Genomic DNA, 23723 nt, shown 5'->3' with positions numbered 1-23723 from the left:
AAAATTCATCAAATGTTGTATATGTTTTAATTTATGGTGATATTTTCCTTTTCTCCAGGCTTTCAGTCAGATTTTTAAGTTTTTCCCCTTGGCATGAAATACTCTTTGGAAATATTTTTATAGTAAACATTTTATTGTACAGTTTATACACTTCTAAAACTCATTTTCCCTCTCACATATTTAGTTTATTCCAGTTTTCTGCCATGATAAAAATTAATACCGGCAGAGACTCTTATATATAAATGTTATTTTTCTCTTAAGGTAAATGTCTAGGAATAGAATTATTACTGATTTAAAAAATTGTAAAGGCTCATGATCTATATTAGTCAAATCAGCAAAAGCTCTTGAAAAGGGGGCCAATTGACACTAGAGATTAAAAAGTTAAATCTAGGGGATCCCTGGGTGGCTCAGCAGTTTAGCGCCTGCCTTTGGCCCAGGGCGCAGTCCTGCAGCCCCGGGATCGAGTCCCGCATCGGGCTTCCGGCATGGAGCCTGCTTCTCCCTCCTCCTGTGTCTCTGCCTCTCTCTCTCTCTCTCTATGTCTATCATAAATAAATAAATAAATAAATCTTTAAAAAAAAAAGTTAAATCTATGTAAGTAAAAATTTAACTTACTTTTTTCCTAATGATAGATGTGTGCTTTTAGTTCTAATTTTGCATGTTTTGTATGAATAAAAGATTTCATACCTATACTCCAGCTGATGTGATATATTTAAAATCACAACCTGTCACTTATTTTCCACAGAACTATATTTGGTTCATTTATGTACATTTGATTTTAAAGTATGTAGGATGAGGGAAGTAGATTACAACTACTTTTATGTTTATAACTCTTCTTTGGAAGACAAGGAGAGAGGATAATCATCATCTATCCTATTTTTAAAATCACTTTATCTTACATAAGATTAACTTTAATGAAATATTGTATTTATGTAGCACATCATTATTTACAAAGGAGTTTTATGGTACAGGGGCCTCTAGGATAGGTGGAGGAAGTTTTAAAATCCTCAATATACAGATAAGGAATCTGTATAAAAAGCAGATAAGGGACGCCTGGGTGGCTCAGTGGTTGAGCGTCTGCCTTTGGCTCAGGGTGTGATCCTGTAGTCCTGGGATCGAGTCCCGCATCGAGCTCCGTGCAGGGAGCCTGCTTCTCCTCTCTCTGCCTGTGTCTCTGCCTCTCTCTCTCTGTGTCTCATGAATAAATAAATAAAATCTTAAAAAAAAAAAAAAAAACAGATAATACTGTGCCTAAAACTACAAAGATTTATGATAAGTGAGGAAATGGATGCTAAAACCCACATTTTACCCTCTTTGTTCCTTCCAAGACTTATGTTTGTCACTTTACTGAGTATAGAATAGGAAAGATAGAATTTTTTTCTTAAGTGGTAGCTTCTGACTCTTCTCTTTTTCTATTTACATATTTAGTCGGAACCAATTATCAACATTGCCAGTGCACTTATGTAATTTACCATTGAAAGTCTTAATTGCTAGTAACAACAAATTGGTGTCACTTCCAGAAGAAATTGGACATCTCAGACATTTAACAGAACTTGTAAGTTAATGTTTACTTCTTTATTGTCCCACATGTATATATGTATATCCATGGTCATACCATAGTGTTATGGGGTAAAGACTCATTATTAAGGTATGTTTTTGAGGTTTTTTTCAAGTATGGATAGTAAAGTTTTGCTGGTTGATCAGTACTGAGGTGCTTCAGCATAGAGTTAAGAAGAACTGAAAGTACAAGTCTAATAGGCCCACATGGAATGGGAGAAAGTCATTAGAATTAAATTTTAACCAATATTAAGTGATTTCTATGTTATTAAACTTTTGAGATATAAGTTAATAATGCATTAAAATTTTTCAAGTTAAATCTTAATAGCATCAGTGTTCTGATTTTTGGTTAGCCCCTATAGGGAAATGGGCACTGCAAAGATCAGCCTTATTTTTTTGCCTCACATGCTATCTCTAGCACCTCTCTCCCTCTCTAAAGTAAACTATTCTTTGCTGTCTTATGTTTTCTAAGAAGCTTAACTTTCATTTACCACTCGTTGTTACTCTTTAGTACTTATGTTCTAGGCGTGGGAATGAGACTTTTCCCCTGTAATCACCACAGTAACATTATGAATTAGGTATTATAATTATCATCATACTACAGCTGAGGAAAGTAGCACTTAGATAAGTAATTTGCCCAAGGTCCATAATTGAAGTAGAATTTGAAACCAGTCTACCTTAACTTCAGAGCCCATGTTTCATATTTCTGAAATGATAAAGTCCAATTATATCCTATCCATTGAGATTTGGGAGGATAGTTCCACGTAGCACGTAGGATTATTAACAAAGATAGACATCATAAACAAAAAATAAATATAATTTAACTGGACCACACATTAGCTCTTTCTTTTTTTTCAGGTGGATTATGAATATAAAAGGTCACATGCAAAAATTCACAAATATATTAAATCTGAAGTCTAGATACTAAACCACTATTTATTTAGAAGCAATTACATCTAGGATATAAGGTCCAAAATATTTGTATGTTAGCATTTGTTCAGAACTTGGGTTATTACCATGAATTAATATTAATTTTACTTGTGATTCAGATTCTGGTTTTCAAATCATTTAAACTTTCTGTTTCTGCGTATCAAGTCATAAATACCTAAAAGATATGTCTTGTAGAAGGAGCTTTTAGCTTTCTACAAAAGAGGTAAATTGATAACCTCAGTCATACGAATAGTTTGTGTCAGAGTGAGAATTAATAATCCCAAAGCTCCTGATTCCCATGTGATAGAACATGTTCTCACAACATTTTTATTGCTTCTTCCTTTTATTTTCCTTCTTTTTTTTTTTTTTAAAGTTTATTTATTTAAGTAATCTCTACACCCAAAGTGAGGCTTGAACTAACAACCCCAAGTTCAAGAGTCACATGGTCCTTCAACTGAGCCAGCCAGGCCACCTATATTTCCCTTCATTTTTAAGAGAGAGTAAACTTTTGTCTTTCAAGATATACATTTTATATCTTGAGATATATATAATATATATATAATATTCTCTTGAGAGAAATATTATAGATTACTGTTACCGTCTGGCTCATGTTCAATTTTCCCTATCCTTTCAACTTCTTTTCCTTTTAACTTTGATACTCAGAGCATTGGACTAAGAACATAGCTACTGATTCTACTTCAGTCATTAATTGTTATGAAAAGTAAAAATAATATTTTCTTTAAGAATATTATGGGAAAACTTAAAAATAATGTTTGAAGCTTATTGAAGTTTTTAGTAAGTGGTCTTTTCTAATAGTCCATTAAAATTGTCTTTTTACTCATATACTGGAGGAGTTCTAAGTGTTAGTGTGGCATTTGGAGCTTTTGTTAACCTAAACAACTTCCTGCTGTTACACATAGATTTATACATTTTTCTGGCTGGTTTCAGGATTATGGAATTCTGAATTTGTCGCTCTTGGAATCTGTGGTCAGTCTCTTATCAGAATCAGTGGAATCAAGCTTTGACCAAGATACCAAAAGGCCTACATAAAACATGTATTGGTACCAGCTTGATCAGATGCCAATAAGGCAGTATCTTTTCCATGGCCTATGAGTTATATGTACTTTATTATTTTTTCCCCTCACTTTTAGTTTAATAAAGAATTGAGTCATCTTCAATGCATTTTTATTTTATATTCTTGAGCATGCAAGCTGTTATTTTGAAAATCTAATTTCCTTTCAATTAATTTTTTCATTATAATTTTTATCATTGTTTTTTCTTCTAGTTTCATTAGAACACTCATAAAATAAAATATTGTCTTGAATAGATGTTTCTATACTTTTTTCTAAATTACCTTTTCACTAGAATTTTCATTTGATCTGATACTAGGCCTTCTGTCTACACATAAGTCATTTAATTTTTGTTCTACTCATAAAATTAGTGTAGATCAATATAAAAATTTATAAAATCAGTCAGCAGCCTATAAGTTCTTAGAATTAAATGCTAGTACAGACTGTGGAATTATTCTTGAACACAGAATCTTTTTTTTTTTTTTTACAATTAAAACAGACCACAGGTGTTATCAAACTTCATTCTACACATGGTTTAAAGCAGGCAAGTTTGTAATATTAGAACAATTCTTTACTTTGTATCTTTTTTTAAATAGGATGTGAGCTGCAATGAAATTCAAACAGTACCTTCCCAAATTGGTAATTTGGAGGCCTTGAGAGACCTTAATGTAAGAAGAAACCACTTAGTACGTTTGCCTGAAGGTAAGAAAACTGGGAAATAATTTTTTTGCTTAAAAGATCTCTAGGTACAAGGCAAAAATGCTTAAGAGTTACAACCAGTGTTTGAGATATAATGGTTCAATTACTATATGTTACCATTTCCTTGTGGGTTTTAAAAGTTAGATTTGTAGGGATGCCTGGGTGGCTCAGCGGTTAAGCGTCTGCCTTTGGTGCAGGGCATGACCCCCGAGTCCCTGGATTGAGTCCCGCATTGGGCTCCCTGCATGGAGCCTGCTTCTCCCTCTGCCTGTGTCTCTGCCTCTCTCTTTCTCTCTGTGTCTCTCATGAATAAATAAATAAAATACTTTAAAAATAAATAAATAAAAATAAAAGTTAGATTCTTTATTGAAAAATTCCAGTAACTATTAACCAGTGATTGTATTTTTTAGATTTTACAGAATTAATTAATAACTCAAGGTAGAGTCCCTGGAAGTTTCAGTAAGTGCAACTACTTGGGAGAAATATATCATAGTTTTGATAAGGAAATAGTTTAGCATAATGAAAAACATTCCTACAATTTGCAGTGACTAAAAATGGACTTGACTTGAACTTAATTGCTTTATCTTTCCCTGGAAATGTTCAGATAGAGGCTAATTAATGGTTGGAAGTGATGTGTAGAATGAATAATGAATGGAGTACTAGGAGGTTGGTTATCATAGATTCACTGTGGGCTCTGGTTAATGTATCTGAATGATAAAAAGGATTAAACACATTAAGTATAATTAATCTTTCAAAATATAAATTCATGAAAGAAGCTGTAAAAGGAAATGAAAATGGGGAGAACTATTATTTTATTAGATCAGAGTATATATTTAATTTTATTATGGAAAATTTCATATATAAATGAGAGCAGTGAATCCTCCAGCTATAGCAGTTATCACCTCCTGGCAACTCCTGTGTCATCTATCCTCCCATCCACTTTCCCTTACCTGTATCCTTTAGAAGGTATTTTCATGACCATGATGCTCTGGGTTCTTCTACAAAGCATGACTTATAGTATATAGTAAATACTCAATTAATAACTAAGGAAATTTTTGCTTCACTGTGGAATCCAAATGTTAACACCAGTATGATCCAGTCTGATTTTAAGTTCTAACATATGCTAGTGCGACTTTGACATTTTGGATATCAGAATGTCTCAATAAGTGATTTTTTAGTCCACTTTTTTTTTTTTTAAGATCTATTTATTTATTCATGAGAGACACAGACTGAGAGAGAGAGAAGCAGAGACATAGGCAGAGGGAGAAGCAGGCTCCTTGTAGGCAGCCAGTTGTGGGACTCGGTCCCAGATCACGGGATCACGACCTGAGCCGAAGGCAGGCCCCCAACCGCTAAGCCACTCAGGCGTCCCTCAGTCCACTTTTACACACTAACTGCAGTCACACTAGCCAAAATCCTGCATAGCTTTCCTCTCAGTCGCTTGCCCAGTAACCTTCACACCTTTTATTTTCAGAGCCCTTCCTCATTTCTTCCTAGGTCTCCTTTCTATCCCCTCAGGGATGTGAATGAAGGCCCCAGCAGAACTGACCAAATCATGGCACAGGCCTTAGAACCCCAAATTTCTGTCTAGGATTATCCTTCTACACAGGACTCACCTACTGTGATTGATTTTTAAAGGCTTACTAATGTAATAATACAGACTTAATGTAAAGTAAACTAATGAAAACATTGGGATTTTAGTGAAAATGAAAATTCAGAGTTTTAGAGGACAATTACAGTCTGAAAGTTTTATCATCTAATTTATTTCTCTAATTTTAAATGTGTGTTACCAAGGAAAAAGTGAGTCACACAAATAGTTTTATTTTATTTTATTTTTTTTATAATAAATTTATTTTTTTTGGTGTTCAATTTGCCAACATACATAATAACACCCAGTGCTCATCCCGTCAAGTGCCCCCCTCAGTGCCCGTCACCTATTCACCCCCACCCCCCGCCCTCCCCTTCCACCACCCCTAGTTCGTTTCCCAGAGTTAGGAGTCTTTATGTTCTGTCTCCCTTTCTGATATTTCCCACACATTTCTTCTCCCTTCCCTATATTCCCTTTCACTATTATTTATATTCCCCAAATGAATGAGAACATATAATGTTTGTCCTACTTCACTCAGTCCACAAATAGTTTTAAATGATTTTCTATCAGCTTATCTTGTACTCTTAACATATTTAGCTAAACTGCATGGCAAGAAAGCTTTATTCCAATAGCTACCTAAGTTAGTATGGAAGTTCATGTTCATTAATTGGTGGTCTCTAACATATTCCAATTTGGTAGATAAAATAGTATGTCTTTTATTATATTGCCATTTTTATTTTAAATTTTAATTGTTATTAATATATTGCTCAAAAAGTCAAATAGTATATAAATATATATGTCGTTCAGAAAGTTGAGTATAAAAAGCTCAAAATCAGTAATAGCATTCCCCTGTTCTCAACTGTCCTCCTCCCCTCCCCAGTTGAATTTTTTTTTTTTTTGAAGATTTATTTGGGAGAGAGAATGTGTGTGCATGCACATGTGCACAGGGGAGGGGCAAAAGGAGAGAGAGAGAATTTCAAGCAGACTCCTTGCTGAGCTTGGAGCCCAACCTGGGACTCAATCTAATGACCCTAAGATCATGACCGGAGCTGAAATCAAGAGTTGGACCCTTAACCAACTATGCCATCTAGGCACCCCTCTACCTTCCCAGTTTTAGTGTCTAGAATCATCTACCTTCTTTACCTTTGACTCTTTCCACTGGCATTTGCTGACATATTTCTAAATGACGTGCTTTAACAGCTTTGCTGGATTTTTCAGTTTTGATACTTATGTCAGCTTCCTGTTATAGTAGATGAGGATTTAATTTCCTTACACACTATCACAATCATACCTTTACTTCCCTCCTACTATCTTCCCAGTGTAGTTTTATCATGGCTTTTGATCAAAATGTTATTATTACAGCTATGGTTCCTGGAGCACCTAAGGGGCTCAGTCAGTTAAGCATCTGCCTTTAGCTTAGGTCATGATCTTGGGACCCTGGGATTGAGCCCCACATCGGTCTTCCTGCTCTGTGGGGAGCCTGCTTCTCCCTTTCCCCCATTTCCGCCACCCCCCCCCCCACCCAGCTTGTACTCATGCTGATGTGCACACTCTGTCTCTCAAATAAATAAATAAAATCTTCAAAATAAATAGTGTGCCCTGCCAATTCATTTGATGTACTCTGATTATATTTCTTTTTTTTTTTTTTTTTTTAAGATTTTATTTATTTACTCATGAGAGAGAGAGGTAGAGACACAGGCAGAGGGAGAAGCAGGCTCCATGCAGGGTGCCCGACGTGGGATTTGATCCCCCGGGTCTCCAGGATCACACCCTGGCTGAAGGCGGCGCTAAACCGCTGGCTGAGCCACCCAGGCTGCCTTCTGATTATATTTCTTTTTTATATATCTTACTTTTGTTGTTGTTTTCCTCTTTTATTTGCTTAGTTTTTTATGTACCTGTGGCTAATTCCACCTTTTTCTAGCAGAGAGAGACAGACCACATTGACATAATTTTTTTTAATTTATTTTTTATTGGTGTTCAACTTACCAACATACAGAATAACCCCCAGTGCCCATCACCCATTCACTCCCACCCCCCGCCCTCCTCCCCTTCTACCACCCCTAGTTCGTTTCCCAGAGTTAGGAGTCTTTATGTTCTGTCTCCCTTTCTGATATTTCCCACACATTTCTTCTCCCTTCCCTTATATTCCTTTTCACTATTATTTATATTCCCCTAATGAATGAGAACATATAATGTTTGTCCTTCTCCTACTGACTTCACTCAGCATAATACCCTCCAGTTCCATCCACGTTGAAGCAAATGGTGGGTATTTGTCATTTCTAATGGCTGAGTAATAATCCATTGTATACATAAACCACATCTTCTTTATCCATTCATCTTTCAGTGGACACCGAGGCTCCTTCCACAGTTTGGCTATTGTGGCCATTGCTGCTATAAACATCGGGGTGCAGGTGTCCCGGCGTTTCATTGCATCTGTATCTTTGGGGTAAATCCCCAACAGTGCAATTGCTGGGTCGTAGGGCAGGTCCATTTTTAACTCTTTGAAGAACCTCCACACAGTTTTCCAGAGTGGCTGCACCAGTTCACATTCCCACCAACAGTGTAAGAGGGTTCCCTTTTCTCCGCATCCCCTCCAACATTTGTGGTTTCCTGCCTTGTTAATTTTCCCCATTCTCACTGGTGTGAGGTGGTATCTCATTGTGGTTTTGATTTGTATTTCCCTGATGGCAAGTGATGCAGAGCATTTTCTCATGTGCATGTTGGCCATGTCTATGTCTTCCTCTGTGAGATTTCTCTTCATGTCTTTTGCCCATTTCATGATTGGATTGTTTGTTTCTTTGGTGTTGAGTTTAATAAGTTCTTGATAGATCTTGGAAACTAGCCCTTTATCTGATATGTCATTTGCAAATATCTTCTCCCATTCTGTAGGTTGTCTTTTAGTTTTGTGGACTGTATCCTTTGCTGTGCAAAAGCTTCTTATCTTGATGAAGTCCCAATAGTTCATTTTGCTTTTGTTTCTTTTGCCTTCGTGGATGTATCTTGCAAGAAGTTACTGTGGCCGAGTTCAAAAAGGGTGTTGATAATTTTAATTACACTATTATAATTGTTCTATTTTATTATTAGTTATTATTGTTAATTTTTTACCATGCCCAATTTATAAATTAAACTTCTTCATGTATAAGTATACATGTATGTATATATAGGAAAAATCGCAGTATATATAGAGTTTGGTACTATCTGCAGTTCCTGCATCCACTGGGGGTCTTGATATATATCCTACATGGATAAGAGGGGACTGACTACTCTATTGGCATTCAACAGCTGGGGATGGGATGGGAGTTTGGGTAGGAAAGTGCTGAGGTCTCCTCACTGTGTAGACTTCCTTTTAAATCCTCCATTTCCAGGGATGGCTCAGTGGTTTAGCACCTGCCTTCAGCCCAGGGCGTGATCCTGGAGGTCCGGGATCAAGTCCCGCATTGGGCTCCCTGCATGGAGCCTGCTTCTCCCTCTGCCTGTGTCTCTGCCTCTCTCTCTCTCTCTGTGTCTCTCATGCGTAAATAAATCTTTTTAAAAAATAAAAATAAAAAAAACACAAATCCTCCATTTCCAACTGGCAAGTCATCCTGACTTCCCATTGTGCCTAAGATTCCTGAGTTCAAAGCCTTTTGATTTACTTTCACTAAAGAATAACGTCTTGACTCCTGTGGTGATTGGAGAGGGGTAGTGCTGCATGAATTGAGGTTGGGGGCTTAGGCATTTAACTTCTACTTTGTACAGACTATCATCTAATCCGCTGGTTATGCCTGTGTTCCTGTGGCGTCAGACCTCCAGTTTTGTTCTGTGAGGATCAGACAGCTTGCTTTTCACTCATATTCCCATCTGTAAGCAACTACATTTCATTTCACAGTATCAGTTCTTCATTAAGAATGAATGAAGATAAATACATTAAATTCACTATATTTAACTGAAACCCCTGTACAAATTGTCTAGCTTTGGAATGTCATTAATTGTTCATTTCCATTTTATTACCCTGCAGAGCTTGCAGAGTTGCCTTTGATACGGTTAGACTTCTCCTGCAATAAAATTACAACGATCCCTGTTTGTTATCGGAACCTCAGGCACCTGCAGATGATCACTCTAGACAACAATCCACTGCAGTCTCCTCCTGCACAGGTAAGCTCCAGTGGATTTGAAGTATGTGGTGAACTTTTTTGACAAAGGGTGAATTTAAAACTTGGAGTTCTCTGCATGTATCTTTTTGCTGAAAATGAAGTTCTTTTAAAATAAATTCATCCAAATATACTTCTTTCAGAAGCCCTGAATTAATGGAATGAAGGACCCGTAATGTTTCCAGAAGTGTTTTCCCTTTCACTAAATTGACTTATTTTTTAAGTTAAGGGGTTCTTCTTGAAGGTTCTTAAATAAAATTTAAGTTAATTTCTTTCTAGTGAAACTCGAATGTAGGCAACGTAAATTCTAGAAACAAATAAAAATACTTGGCTTTCAGAACTAAAGATTATCAATGCACATCTTCTGATGATCATTTTTGTACCTTTTTATTTTCTAAAATCCTAAATTCCTCATTTAGTTTGATCATTTATCAGTGACTGATATGAAGCAATTTAATAATAATTATAAGATGACTATGTACAGATTCTAGGCATCCCATAATCTGAAGAATTTTACCAGCCTATATTTTTCACTGTAGCATTTGAACTCTACAGTTAATGATGGTCTTGTTCAAGCCTCTGGATAGCAACTATAAAACTTTATGAGTAAACTTCATAGCTATAGAAGGATCTCATAATCCTAAAGAATTTATAGTTTGACTTCTGTCAACAGAAGTATAACTTCAATATTTAATCATTTCCTGCTTTTCAAACCCTTACAAAAAGTAGGATTCAAAACATAATTGTGCATAATTGTTGGATTTCTAAAAGTAAAAGTTGTCAGTATAATCTGTGGGGAACAATGCTTTGAATCCCTGACTATGCCTAATTAATCAGTGTGATAAGTTTCTTTGGTATTCTATCAGTGTTTATAATCATAAATTATTTATTTTATATGTTATTCTTGACTAGAAAATAAAAAGTCTGTATTTATATCACTTAAACACATAAGATAACAAGTAATATAATGAGTATTTAATTTTTAATATCTCTATGTAATTGATAGAAATATCTTCTGTTTCAAATATATAAAAAGTAAAGAGCTGATTGTGATTTTATTTCAGAGTAATGAGTAATAACCTGTTACTCATATGTAACAATAAGTTAAGTAGGTAACTCAAATATGTTACTTTTTTTAGATATGTATAAAAGGCAAAATCCACATTTTTAAGTACCTGAACATACAGGCTTGTAAGATTGCTCCAGATCTGCCAGATTATGATAGGAGACCCTTGGGTTTTGGCTCCTGGTGAGTATATTCTATTTTTTTATTTAATGTATTCCATCTCATAGGGAATCAAAATGGATCCATAAATCTACCTGAATGTTTAACTAAAGAGAAATAACCTATTCTGACACTGTTTTTCTCAGAATGTTTATATTAAGTAAACAGTTGATTCCAGAGATCTGACAAAGTGTAGTTCTAAGAGTTTCTCTACCTCAGCACTGTTGATATTTTGGGGAAGATAATTCTTTGTTGTGGGAAGCTGTCCTGTACATCGGAAGATGTTTATCAGTATTCCTGGCTTCTGTAGCCAGGAATGTCTCCCAGTGTGACAAACAAAAAGGGCTCCAGACATTGCCAAATAATCCCCGAGGGATCCTGACTTGAAAACCAATGGTCTCAGTGACTTGAATGCTAACCTTGTTAGCATTAAATTTCTGTTAACTAAATCTGTAACTTAAAGCAAGTCATTCAAACTTTTGGAGGTTCATTTTTTCTTTAGGGACTAAAGAGGTTGGATTTGATGACCATTAATGTCATTTCAGGATCCTTTAGTTTATGCATCCTTCATCTACATGACACCTAACTTTTTTTTTTTTTAATTTTTTAAAGATTTTATTTATTTATTCATGACAGACCCAGAGAGAGAGAGAGATGCAGAGACAGAGGCAGAGGCAGAGGGAGAAGCAGGCTCCATGCAGGGAGCCCGATGTGAGACTGGATCCCGGGTCTCCAGGATCATACCCCAGGCTGAAGGTGGCGCCAAACCACTGAGCCATCGGGGCTGCCCCATGACACCTAACTTAAAAGGTTATCTCTCCTTGGCATTCCCAACCATCTGGAACAATGTTAACTAGCAGTAATTACATTCAAAAGGCCTTTTAACAGGCAAAATACATGTCTCAGTGTGGATGCCATAATACATATAGGCCTTATTCAAAAGAGAACCCCTTTGGCCTTCACTTAGAACTTGTCACATTTTACTTTAATAAAAGCATAGTCCTAATGAGCTAGCTTCTTAGTATCCTAGACCAAAACAGATGAACAAATTTCTGTTTTGGTAGAGTTTCTAAAAGCAGACATGTTAAAAGTACAGAAAGTAATTTAAAAGAAAAAACTGTTAAAAGCAGACACATATTAAAAAATTCAAGTTAATGGATAACTCTGAGAGGAAGGAAAATACAATGTAAAAGAGGTATTGGGGGCTTTAAAGGGTATTAATGTCTTCTCACGTTTTAAAAGCTGTGTCTGTTATATTCATTTTTTATCTATATGCTATATTTAATAATTCTAACAAGATATTTAAAAGCAATAACACTCTAAAAACATAGCAGCTTTGATGCCATTAGGCATATTTGCCAAGAACTCTCCATATTTCAGTAATGTTTTATTTTATTTTTTAAGATTTTATTTATTTATTCATGAGAGACACAGAGAGAGAAAGAGAGGCACAGACACAGGCAGAGGGAGAAGCAGGCTCCATGCAGGGAGTCCGATACGGGACTTGATCCCGAGACTCCAGGATCATGCCCTTGGGTGGAAGGCAGGCACTAAATTGCTGAGCCACCCAGGGTTCCCTTCAGTAATGTTTTAAATTATTGTTCTGTTATATATAGCACAGTACATAATTGATGCTCATCAATAAAATGCTAAAGTGTATTAGGTATATCATTTCTAGTAAAGGGAAATGTGCATTAAGTTTAAATTTTAAGTTTTTTAAATACAATTAAATTTTAAACAGTTTAAATTTTTTCATCATAAATGATTAGAATTAAGTACTTAGGTGTTTATGGTTTAAAGGAGTAATCTTAAGCTATCTAAAAATACAGAACCTGATTTTTTTTTTTATTTTATTTATTTGAGAGAGAGAGTGAGCAGGAGAGTGAGCATGAGCTTGGGTAGAGGCAGAGAGAGAGAGGGAGGGAGAAGCAGACTCCCCACTGAATGGGGAGCCCAACTTGGGCTTGATCCCAGGACTCCAGGACCATGACCTGAGCCAAAAGCAGATGTTTAACCAACTGAGCCATTCAGGCACCCCCAGAACCTGATTTCTTAAGTATTACTCCAAAGGGACTTGATTTCTGCCCTTTGCCACCAATTGTGTCTTTCTTCTTCACCACTGTATCCCTAGTTCAGCTGAGTATTTAACACACGCAGTAGATATTCAAATATATATTAAAGGAATGAATAGTCAGTTTGGTCACAATGTTATTCTCCTCCTAACTTTCCTCTGCTTAAAGTGACCAGAAACAAATTTGTAATGACATTCTGGGTGTTTTTGATCCAGCTATTAGATTGAAGAGTTTCAGACACTACGAAGGGTATTTAAAATATTAACTCTAGGGATCCCTGGTGGCGCAGCGGTTTGGCGCCTGCCTTTGGCCCAGGGCGCAATCCTGGAGACCGGGATCGAATCCCACGTCGGGCTCCCAGTGCATGGAGCCTGCTTCTCCCTCTGCCTGTGTCTCTGCCTCTCTCTCTCTCTCTCTCTCTCTCTCACTCTCTGTGTGACTATCATAAATAAATAAAAATTTAAAAAAATACTAACTCTAATCTGGTTGTTTAAGCATACAGTCATTCAAGATTTTAGTATATTTATACAAATACCAAGGAGAAATTAACCAATACCATGCATACCCATAAAAGATTCCTACAAGAGTGTCTCAGTCCTAACATTTTTAACTCTGAGAAGACCCAAAGCAGGGATGTGATGTTAAGGAAGACATAAAAGGTTTTGACAGGTGTGGCATGGGGATTAGGGATTAGGTCTGGCATACTCTGTGCTAGATCTAGGCCTCTCTTAGAGAAATGACTTTGACAGTAGGGAGATTATGAAGGGACCCAAAGCATAATGCCAAGGATTTTTAAATTTTCTCTATTATATCCTGTCTTTCTTCAAGTCTTTTTTCTCCTACCTCAGTAAATTGCTTAGGATAGAGAACTCTGGTCTTATTTATCAAAAAAAGTTTTGTTTTTCCTATTTAAAATTTTCTTTAAGTGTGTTCTAGTCCTGTACTCTTGAAAGATGCACAACAAATAAAGCTTTTATATCTATACTAACTGATTTTCTCCCTTAGAGTCAATCTTTTCTTTTTATTTTTTTTTTAAGATTTTATTTATTCGGGATCCCTGGGTGGCGCAGCGGTTTAGCGCCTGCCTTTGGCCCAGGGTGCAATCCTGGAGACCCGGGATCGAATCCCATGTCGGGCTCCCGGTGCATGGAGCCTGCTTCTCCCTCTGCCTGTGTCTCTGCCGCGCTCTCGCTCGCGCTCTCTCTCTCTCTCTCTCTGTGTGACTATCATAAATAAATAAAAATTAAAAAAAAAACTTAAAAAAAAAGATTTTATTTATTCATGAGAGAGAGAGAAGCAGAGACACAGGCAGAGGGAGAAGCAGGCTCTATGCAGGGAGCCTGACGTGGGAGTCGATCCCAGGTCTCCAAGATTACACCCTGGGCTGAGGGGGCGCTAAACCGCTGAGCCACCCAGGCTGCCCGAGTTAATCTTTTCTAAGAAAAATTTTTTCTCTCTTAAAATACCAGAATAGGAACATAAACTGCTACTGCTCTCTTTGAGCTTTGAGTGTCAGGCAGTTAATGGTGACTACTGGGGACATGTATGTGAGGGTATGTCCAAAGACTAAGGAGAAAGCACTAGCACATATAAGAATAATGAACTTTGGGGATCCCTGGGTGGCTCAGCGGTTTAGCGCCTGCCTTTGGCCCAGGGCATGATCCTGGAGTCCTGGGGTCAAGTCCCACATCGGGCTCCCTGCATGGAGCCTGCTTCTCCGTCTGCCTGTGTCTCTGTCTGCTTCTCTCTCTCTCTCTCTCTGTCCCTCATGAATAAATAAATAAAATATTAAAAAAAAAAAAAGAATAATGAACTTTGCTTGAGTCCTATAGCGCTAATTACAGAACCTGTTTCTCTTTGTCATTCTTTCCTTAGTCTTGAGGACTAGTTGGTCTTGATCTAGTTTTGTTTTTTTTTTTTAATACAGAAATCCTCATCATAATACCTTAAAAGTGTAAAACTTCTTTAAAAAAAAAAAAAAAAAGCCTGGGAAGAGACGTGTGTGTGTGTGTGTGTGTGTGTGTGTATTTGCTAAGAAATAAAAAAAGGTTTGAGTCCATGGAGAAATGTATCCAAAATGTATCCATAACACAAACATGTCATGTCTCCAAAGGAATTAGTAATTATAGATCTGATGTCTTCCAGTCCATATAATAATCTCTCACTATGCTTACTAGATTGATCTGTATTTTATATTTTCCATTTTTTCTGGAGTTATGTTACTTCATTTGTAACTGTTTTAGAACGTCCTAGAAAGGGATGCCTGGGTGGCTCAGTGGTTGAGCGTCTGCCTTTGGCTCAGGCCATCATCCCAGGGTCCTGGGATTGAGTCCCACACGGACTTCCCAAAGGGAGCCTGCTTCTCCCTCTGCCTATGTCTCTGCCTCTGTGTGTCTCGCATGAATAAATACAAGTATTTATGCACACATAAATACTTTTTTAAAAAGTCCTAGAAATTATTTTTTATTTAATATACATAAAATATTTCCTTCAACTCCTCATGCAGCAGTGAATGTGATATTGTAACTTCATGTCTTTTTTGTTGAGGTATGGATTAGTGAAATTGCATTGTAGTTAGCAGCACTTTTATTCAAAATGCTGCCATGGAGTCAGACTGTACTGTTGAGTATCTCTATTATTGGGCAATTCACTTAATCTCTCTGGACTTCAGTTTCTTCAACATGGTATTTATTTACCCCATTTATACCCTAACAGTAGTTCTGAGGATTGAATGACCTGGTCATTCAAAGTGCTTGGCTGACTATAAAGTCCCATGTAAATATTAGGCATTATAGTTATTAGCTGTCTGCTATGATTTAGGACCAATTTAGTCCTAAGAGTTCTGCCTTGCTAAAGAGAATTCTTATTAATTCTGTAGCTCTTCAGGTATTCAGTACAAATGAGATGCTGTGGTACTTTCAATCCTTAGGTGTAACTTTCTAAATACTTTTGCATAATATAAGAACTACACTCAGTCTTCCTTAAGTCATTTTATAAAGGTTTTATTCATTTCTAGATATAAATGTTAGCAGCTTCTTTTTAGCAAGTTGCACCGTTGTGATAACTTTTAAGTTTTATACAATGGTATATGTATTTTTCAGTAGTGATCTATAGTGGCCTATGCTTTTTTGCTGACCAGCTTTATATTACAGATTAGATATATTTATTTATGGTAATGTGGCAGTGAACCAAAACTAAGCCACTGGTAAGAAAAGTCCTGCTTTTTAACCCCAGTAACAGGATTAATTCCCTCCAACAAGCCTGAGCTGGTGGAAACAATGATCATCCTTCATTCATATTTGTATTCCTAGCATCTAGGACACTGTGTGGCATTCAATAAATATTTGGGGAACTAAACCCAAACAAAGCAGATGTAGTGACTTGTTATAACAGCAAATGCTCTCTTAAGTATACATTCTTCATAGAAATGATAATAATAACTTTTATTTAGTGCTTTGTAATAGGATTTGTGCAAATCCTTACCTTGTATTTTCTCAATATAGTAAATCTATGAGGTAGATGTTATTAATCTTTTTTTTTTCCTTTAACAGAAGTTGAGAGAAGTTAAGCAAGTTAATTGAAGTCACATAGCTAGTAAATGATGGTGCCAAGTTGTCAGTCCAGATCTGTTAAACTATAAAAATTGCCGTGTTTTATGCTCCTCACTGCCTGACTCAAAGAAAAGACACTTATACGTTTGAGTCCATGTTATGCTAGGTGGTTTATTAAGGAGATTAGAGTTTCTGACAAGGCATAGCTGGAGCATGGCTGAACTCTGCTAGGCCTCCTGAAGGCCATATTTATACATTGGGTGAACATCTGTCCTGGTTTGCTTGTGCCTAAGGTTTTCCTGGGACACAGGACTTTAAGTTCTAAAATGAAGAAAATCCTGAGGAAACTCAAGAGTTGGTAGACCCATATGCCTCACATTTTCTTATCAGTTTAAACTCTGAGAAAGCGAGTATGTGAAAGTAACAAATAAAGGAGATAAGTAAAATAATAGTTTGGGGACGCCTAGGTGGCTCAGTGGTTGATCATCTGCCTTCTGCTCAAGTCGTGATCCCGGGGTCCTGGGATCGAGTTCTGCACTGGACTCCCCACAGGGAGCCTGTTACTCCCTCTGCCTATATCCTCTGCCTCTCTCTCTTAATAATAAATAATAAATAATAAATAAATAAATAAATAAATAAATAAAATAATAAATAATTAATAAATAAAATAAATAAATAAATAATAATAAATAAATAAATAAAATCTTTTAAAAAATAACAAAAAATAAAATGATAGCTTAATGCAAAGATTCTATTAATTCTGTTTATGTTACCCACTTGAAAAATATCACAGTAAATTGAGGCTTATTTCAACTGGCCGCTTGATAAAATAAACATTATTATAGAACAGTATCCTCTAGAAATCGGAAAATCTTTATTTGAAAAAAATAATATTTTTAAATATTTTTCAGTAAATCTTGAAATATACTTCTTTTGGCAGCTGCAGAATTTTTTAACTGTGGCTCAATGTATAATTTCATTAGAAAACTTTTAAAATTAGGCACCTTGGCCTGACTTTGCTGTGATAAAACATATACAGTACCTATGCATAAGATCTGGACTCTAAAACGAGCATAAAAGCAGACCTCTCACATAGATAATATTAATAAAATATTTTATTTCAATAATAATTGGAAAATATAAAGGAAGGGCAAATGGATATTTATTTACTTTCCTAACTCTTAAATAGATAGGAATTTTTCCAAAGTAAAAAGTTGGGAGAAATTAACTTTTAGAAAAGTAATTTTATTATTATTTTTTAGTTTATTTTTAAGTAATCTATCTCTTCATCCAACATGGGGCTCAAACTCATGACCCCCCAGATCAAGAGTCACATGCTCTTCCAACTAAACCAGCCAGGAACTGCTAGAAAAGTAATTTTAGAATTCTGCTGAGAGACTTATTTTGCTAAATGATCTTTAATGAGGGAGGATAAGAAAATAAGGAAGATAGCCAGAAGGTACCTGTATTTTTGGATCTTCATAATCAGAGCTTGCTTATTTATTTATTTATTTATTCATTTATTTATTTATTTATTTATTTATTTATTTATTTATTTATTTATTTTAAGATTTTATTTATTTATTCATGAGAGACAGAGAGAGAGAGAGAAGCAGAGACACAGGCAGAGGGAGAAACAGGCTCCATGCAGGGAGCCCGATGTGGAACTCGATCCCAGGATTCCAGAATCACGCCCTGAACCCAAGGCAGATGCTGAACCACTGAGCCACCCAGGCGTCCCTGAGCATTTTTATTTAATGCTAAAAAACAACCCAATTAAAAATTGGACAAAAGACTTGATTAGATATTTGACAAAGAAAGATATACAAATAACCAATAAACACCCAAAAAAGTGCTCAACATCATTAATCATCATGGAAATGTAAATTAGTGTACTAGACATTATTACACACCTACTAGAATGACTAAAATTAAAACTGACAACACCAGAAGTTTAGTGGGGTTGTGGAGTAACCAGTACTCTCATACACTGCTTACAGAATTGTAAAATGGGACATTCACTATGACAAAAGAATCTGGCAGATTTTTAACAGCTTTATTGAGATATAATTTACAAATCATAACATTTGTCCATTTTAAGTGTGCAGTTCAGTGAATTTTGGTAAATGGATCCAATCATGAAATTACACAATCAAGATAGATAGCATTTTCATCACCTGTGTGCCCCTTTATAGTAGATAAGTGCTTTCCCCTTCACTCATCGCCAGGCAACTACTAATTTGCTCTTGGTCAGTTTTTGCATTTTCTTCAGTTTCATATAAATGAAATCAAGCATTATGTAGTGGTTTGTGTCTGGCTTCTTAGCAAACCATTCTTGAGATTACTGATGTATTTAGAAATGGGCAAAGGAATGGACGTTTTTCACAAAAAGAAGATAAATGAATGGCCAAAACCCACACAAAATGATACTCAATATCATTAGTCATCAGAGAAACACTAATTAAAACTACAGTGAGATACTACTTTTCACTCAGCTGAATAGCTAAAATTAAAGATGGACAACACAAGTGTTGGCAGCTGGAACTCAAATATATTGCTAATGTGAATGCAAAATGGTATAGCTACTTTCAAAAACAGATCGGTAGGTGTTTGGTTTTTTTTAAGTTATGCCTATACTTAGCAAATAATTTATCCAGTCTACTTGAAAATATTAAAACCATCAAGAATTTCACTGACACAGTGCTGAGCAAAAAAAGCCAGGTTAAAAAAATTACATATGATTCTATTTTTTAAGTTCCAGAATAAGCAAAACTAATTTTTTTTAAAATTTTTTAAAGATTTTATTTATTTATTGAGACAGAGAGAGAGAGAGGCAGAAACACAGGCAGAGGGAGAAGCAGGCTCCATGCAGGTAGCCCGATGTGGGACTCGATCCTGGGATTCCAGGATCACACCCTGGGCCGCAGGTGGCGCTAAACCGCTGCACCATTGGGGCTGCCCTTTTTTTTTTTTTAATTTTTTAAAAAAGATTTTATTTATTTATTTATTGAGACAGAAAGAGAGAGAGAAAACTAATTGTAATACGTTTTCATTGCTGCCATAACAAATTACCACAAACTTAGATTTTTAAATACGCATTTATTATCTTATGGTTTTGTAGGTAGAAGTCTAAGTCTTGGACTCATTGGGCTAAAATCAAGATGCTGGCAGAGCTTTGTTCTTTATCGTAGGTTCGGAGTAGGATACATTTCACTTCTAGAGAGAAGCTGTTTGCATTCCTTGACTCTTAACCAAGAATCCTCTTCAAGCCAGCATTGTATCATACTGACCTCCTCTTCTCCCTCCCTATTGTGCTTCTAAGGACCCTTTTTTTTCCTTTTATTATTTTTTTAATTGAAGTTCAGTTTGCCAACATATAGCATAACACCCGGTGCTCATCCCGCCAAGTGCCCCTCTCAGTGCCCGTCACCCAGTCACCCCAACCCCCCGCCCCCTCCCCTTCCACTACCCCTTGTTCATTTCCCAGTTAGATGTCTCTCATGTTTTATCACCCTCAGTGATATTTTCATTCATTTTCTCTCCTTTCCCTTTATTCCCTTTCACTAATTTTTATATTCCCGAAATGAATGAGACCATATAATGTTCGTCCTTTTCTGATGGACTTATTTCACTCAGCATAATACCCTCCAGGTCCCTCCACATCAAAGCAAATGGTGGGTATTTGTCGTTTCTAATGGCTGAGGAATATTCCACTGTATACATAGACCACATCTTCTTTATCCATTCATCTATCGATGGACATCCGAGGCTCCTTCCACAGTTTGGCTCTTGTGGACATTGTTGCTATAAACATCGGGATGCAGGTGTCCCGGCATTTCACTGCATCTGTATCTTTGGGGTAAATCCCCAGCAGTGCAATTGCTGGGCTAAGGACCCTTTTGATTACATTGAGCCCATTCAGATAGTTTACAATAATTTCCCTATTTTAAAATCAGCTGATTAACAACCTTATTTTTACTTTCAACCGTAGTTTCCCTTTGCCATGTAGAGTAACATATTTATGGGTTCCAGGGATTAGATATTAGACATCTTTGGTGAGTGTTATTCTGCCTTCCATACTAATTTAAGGTGAAAAAATCAGAGTAGTCAGAATAGTGATTATCTCTTAAGAGCACATGGTAAGGAGAATTGACTAGGAAAGGGATGTGTGGGAATTTTCTGGCAAAGTAGAAATGTCCTATAACCTGATAGAGATGTATATTACAAAGACATATTCATTTGTCAAATATATAGCTAAAGCGTGTGCATTTCACTGCATATGAATTTTACCTTTAAAAATTCTGTTGGGGGATCCCTGGGTGGCGCAGCGGTTTGGCGCCTGCCTTTGGCCCAGGGCGCGATCCTGGAGTCCCGGGATTGAGTCCCACATCGGGCTCCCAGTACATGGAGCCTGCTTCTTCCTCTGCCTGTCTCTGCCTCTCTCTCTCTCTCTCTCTCTCTGTGTGTGTGACTATCATCAATAAATAAAAATTTAAAAAAAATGAAAAATAAAAAAAATAAAAATTCTGTTGGGAAAAAAATAAAAAATAAATAAAAAATAATAATAAATAAAAATTCTGTTGGGGGCACCTGGGTGGTTCAGTCAGTTAAGTGTCCGACTCTTGACTTCGGCTCAGGTCATGATCTCAGCGTCACGAAATTGAGTCTGTGTCGGGTTCCATGCTGTGTGGAGCCTGCTTTAGATTTTCTCTCTCTCCCTCTGTCCCTCCCCTACTCACTCTCTCTGTCTTAAAAAAAAGAGAGATTTAAGGGGGAGCGGGTGCGCCTGTGTGGCTCAGTTGGTTAAGTGTCTGACTCTTGATTTCAGCTCAGGTCTCTACCTCTGGGCAGTGAGTTCAAGGCCTTCATTGGGAGGCATGGTAAATGGGTCAGAAGCATAGATGAATGAAGAATGGCAGTGATTATTTTTAAAACTGGACGAGTGCTATTATATTAGTTAAGTATACTACTATACATTATACTATTCTATTTATTTTAGTTTGGAATTTTTCATATTAAAAAGTCAAAAGAATGCCCATTTAATTCTAATTAAGTTAAAACACTAAGTGCCATGGCAATGTTAATTAGTAAAATTGCATTTAATTTATTTCAAATGTTAATTTTTAAAACCTCAAACTGGACGCCTGGGTGGCTCAGTGGTTGAGCATCTGCCTTCCGGCTCAGGTCCCAGAATTGAGTCACGCATCAGGCTCCCTGTGGGGAGCCTGTGACTCCCTCTGCCTATGTCACTGCCTCTCTCGGTGTGTCTCATGAAATAAATAAATAAATAAATAAATAAATAAATAAATAAATAAATAAAATCAGAAAACAAAACAAAAAACCTCAAACTATCCGGTAACAACTAGAGTCTCTTTTTTGGCAGCCATGAAGAACTGTACTCAGGTCGCCCTTATGGAGCTCTTGATTCAGGTTTCAATAGTGTGGACAGTGGTGATAAGAGATGGTCAGGGAATGAAGTAAGTGTTTTTTCTATTCTGCATGTTGTAACTCCTAATTAAGAGATAATATGATGAAAATGGAAAGTATCTTAATTGGATTCAATTTCTCATTACATAAAACATAGAAAAGCAAGGAATGGGTACAAATCCCACAGAGTGTTACCATCCAGAAATGATATTCTGTTTCTGTCTTTTTTTTCTATTCTGATAATTGTGTTGCTGTCTTTTCACCATGTGTGTTACATGTTTATTACCTTACTGTTTTGTATAAATACTTTAATATCATTGAAAGCCAAATAGGAACCGAGCCAATTACACCTGAAGCCTAAAGTTTGCAGGGCTGGGTCACCTTGAGCAGAGGTGCTAGAAGGGGTGCTACAAGGTAAGAAAATAGGACTGCAGTCTTGTGGGTAATGAGACAGGAACCTTAGTGAAGACTATTAACATGCTCAAGATAAATAATTTTCTTAGCTAATTATATCCTTTTTCTCTTTTTTTTTCCTTTTTCTCTTGTGTTTATTATTATACTTCCCTTTTTTAAGTTAGAAGGTAGGATATTTTAGCTCTAAATTGGGTTAAATGATGAAATACGCTTTTGTTAATGAGATCGATAACCTCTCATTTGTAACATTATTTCATTCATTCCAATGCAAATTAACTTTAGACCACAGCCCATTTGTAATTTGGAATTGCTTGTGTATGCATGAGGGGGTGTGTATATAATCATATCTGTATCCATGCAAATATATATATGTAGATACTTTAAATTCCAATTTGTAGAGTAATATATAGCCTTCCATCTTTTTTTTTAATTGTGGTAAAATATACATAACATAAAATGTACCATTTTAGTGTACATTTCAGTGACATTAAGTATATTCGTGTTGTTGAGAAACCGTCACTACTATTCATCTCCAGAACTTTTTTGCTGTTTCTTCTTAAATATAAATTTTAGTGAGTTTATATTATATTCATGCTTTCAATATTGTCTAAAGTTTGAAATGTGTTTAAATGTTGGTGCTTTTTTTTTTTTAAGCCTACAGATGAATTTTCAGATCTGCCTCTTCGAGTAGCGGAAATCACTAAGGAACAAAGACTTCGAAGAGAAAGTCAGTACCAGGAGACTCGCAGCAGTTTAGTAGTAACAAATGGTGGAGGTGAGTGGTACTCCCGACTGCAGCTGGAGTCTTCATAGTCACTCTGGCATTTTTTTTTTTAATTTTTATTTATTTATGATAGTCACAGAGAGAGAGAGAGAGGCAGAGACATAGGCAGAGGGAGAAGCAGGTTCCATGCACCGGGAGCCCGACGTGGGATTTGATCCTGGGTCTCCAGGATCGCGCCCTGGGCCAAAGGCAGGCGCTAAACCGCTGCGCCACCCAGGGATCCCCACTCTGGCATTTTTAAGTGATCATTTTCACATCCTCTCCAGCTCGTTTTGT

General features: G+C 36.3%; 1 protein-coding gene across 11 annotated transcripts in view; it reads left to right on the top strand.

Moving 5' to 3' along the window:
- LRCH3 (leucine rich repeats and calponin homology domain containing 3) overlaps positions 1-23723 on the top strand; it is a 126126-nt gene that overhangs the window by 51717 nt on the left and 50686 nt on the right. For all 11 annotated transcript variants that reach the window (XR_005383417.1, XR_005383415.1, XR_005383416.1 and 8 more), the window contains exons 3-8: positions 1429-1555; positions 4154-4259; positions 9842-9978; positions 11114-11223; positions 22206-22299; positions 23318-23438. Coding sequence is in view for 8 of the 11 variants with exons in the window: in XM_038583087.1 (XP_038439015.1) it covers positions 1429-1555; positions 4154-4259; positions 9842-9978; positions 11114-11223; positions 22206-22299; positions 23318-23438 (695 nt within the window). In the remaining 3 variants the exon portion in view is untranslated. The remainder of the gene's footprint in view (positions 1-1428; positions 1556-4153; positions 4260-9841; positions 9979-11113; positions 11224-22205; positions 22300-23317; positions 23439-23723) is intronic.

This window comes from Canis lupus, chromosome 33, assembly GCF_011100685.1.
Source record: "Canis lupus familiaris isolate Mischka breed German Shepherd chromosome 33, alternate assembly UU_Cfam_GSD_1.0, whole genome shotgun sequence".
Classification (NCBI taxonomy): domain Eukaryota; kingdom Metazoa; phylum Chordata; class Mammalia; order Carnivora; family Canidae; genus Canis; species Canis lupus.
Note: the sequence above shows the minus strand (reverse complement) of the source record. Positions and strands in the feature narration are given on the sequence as shown.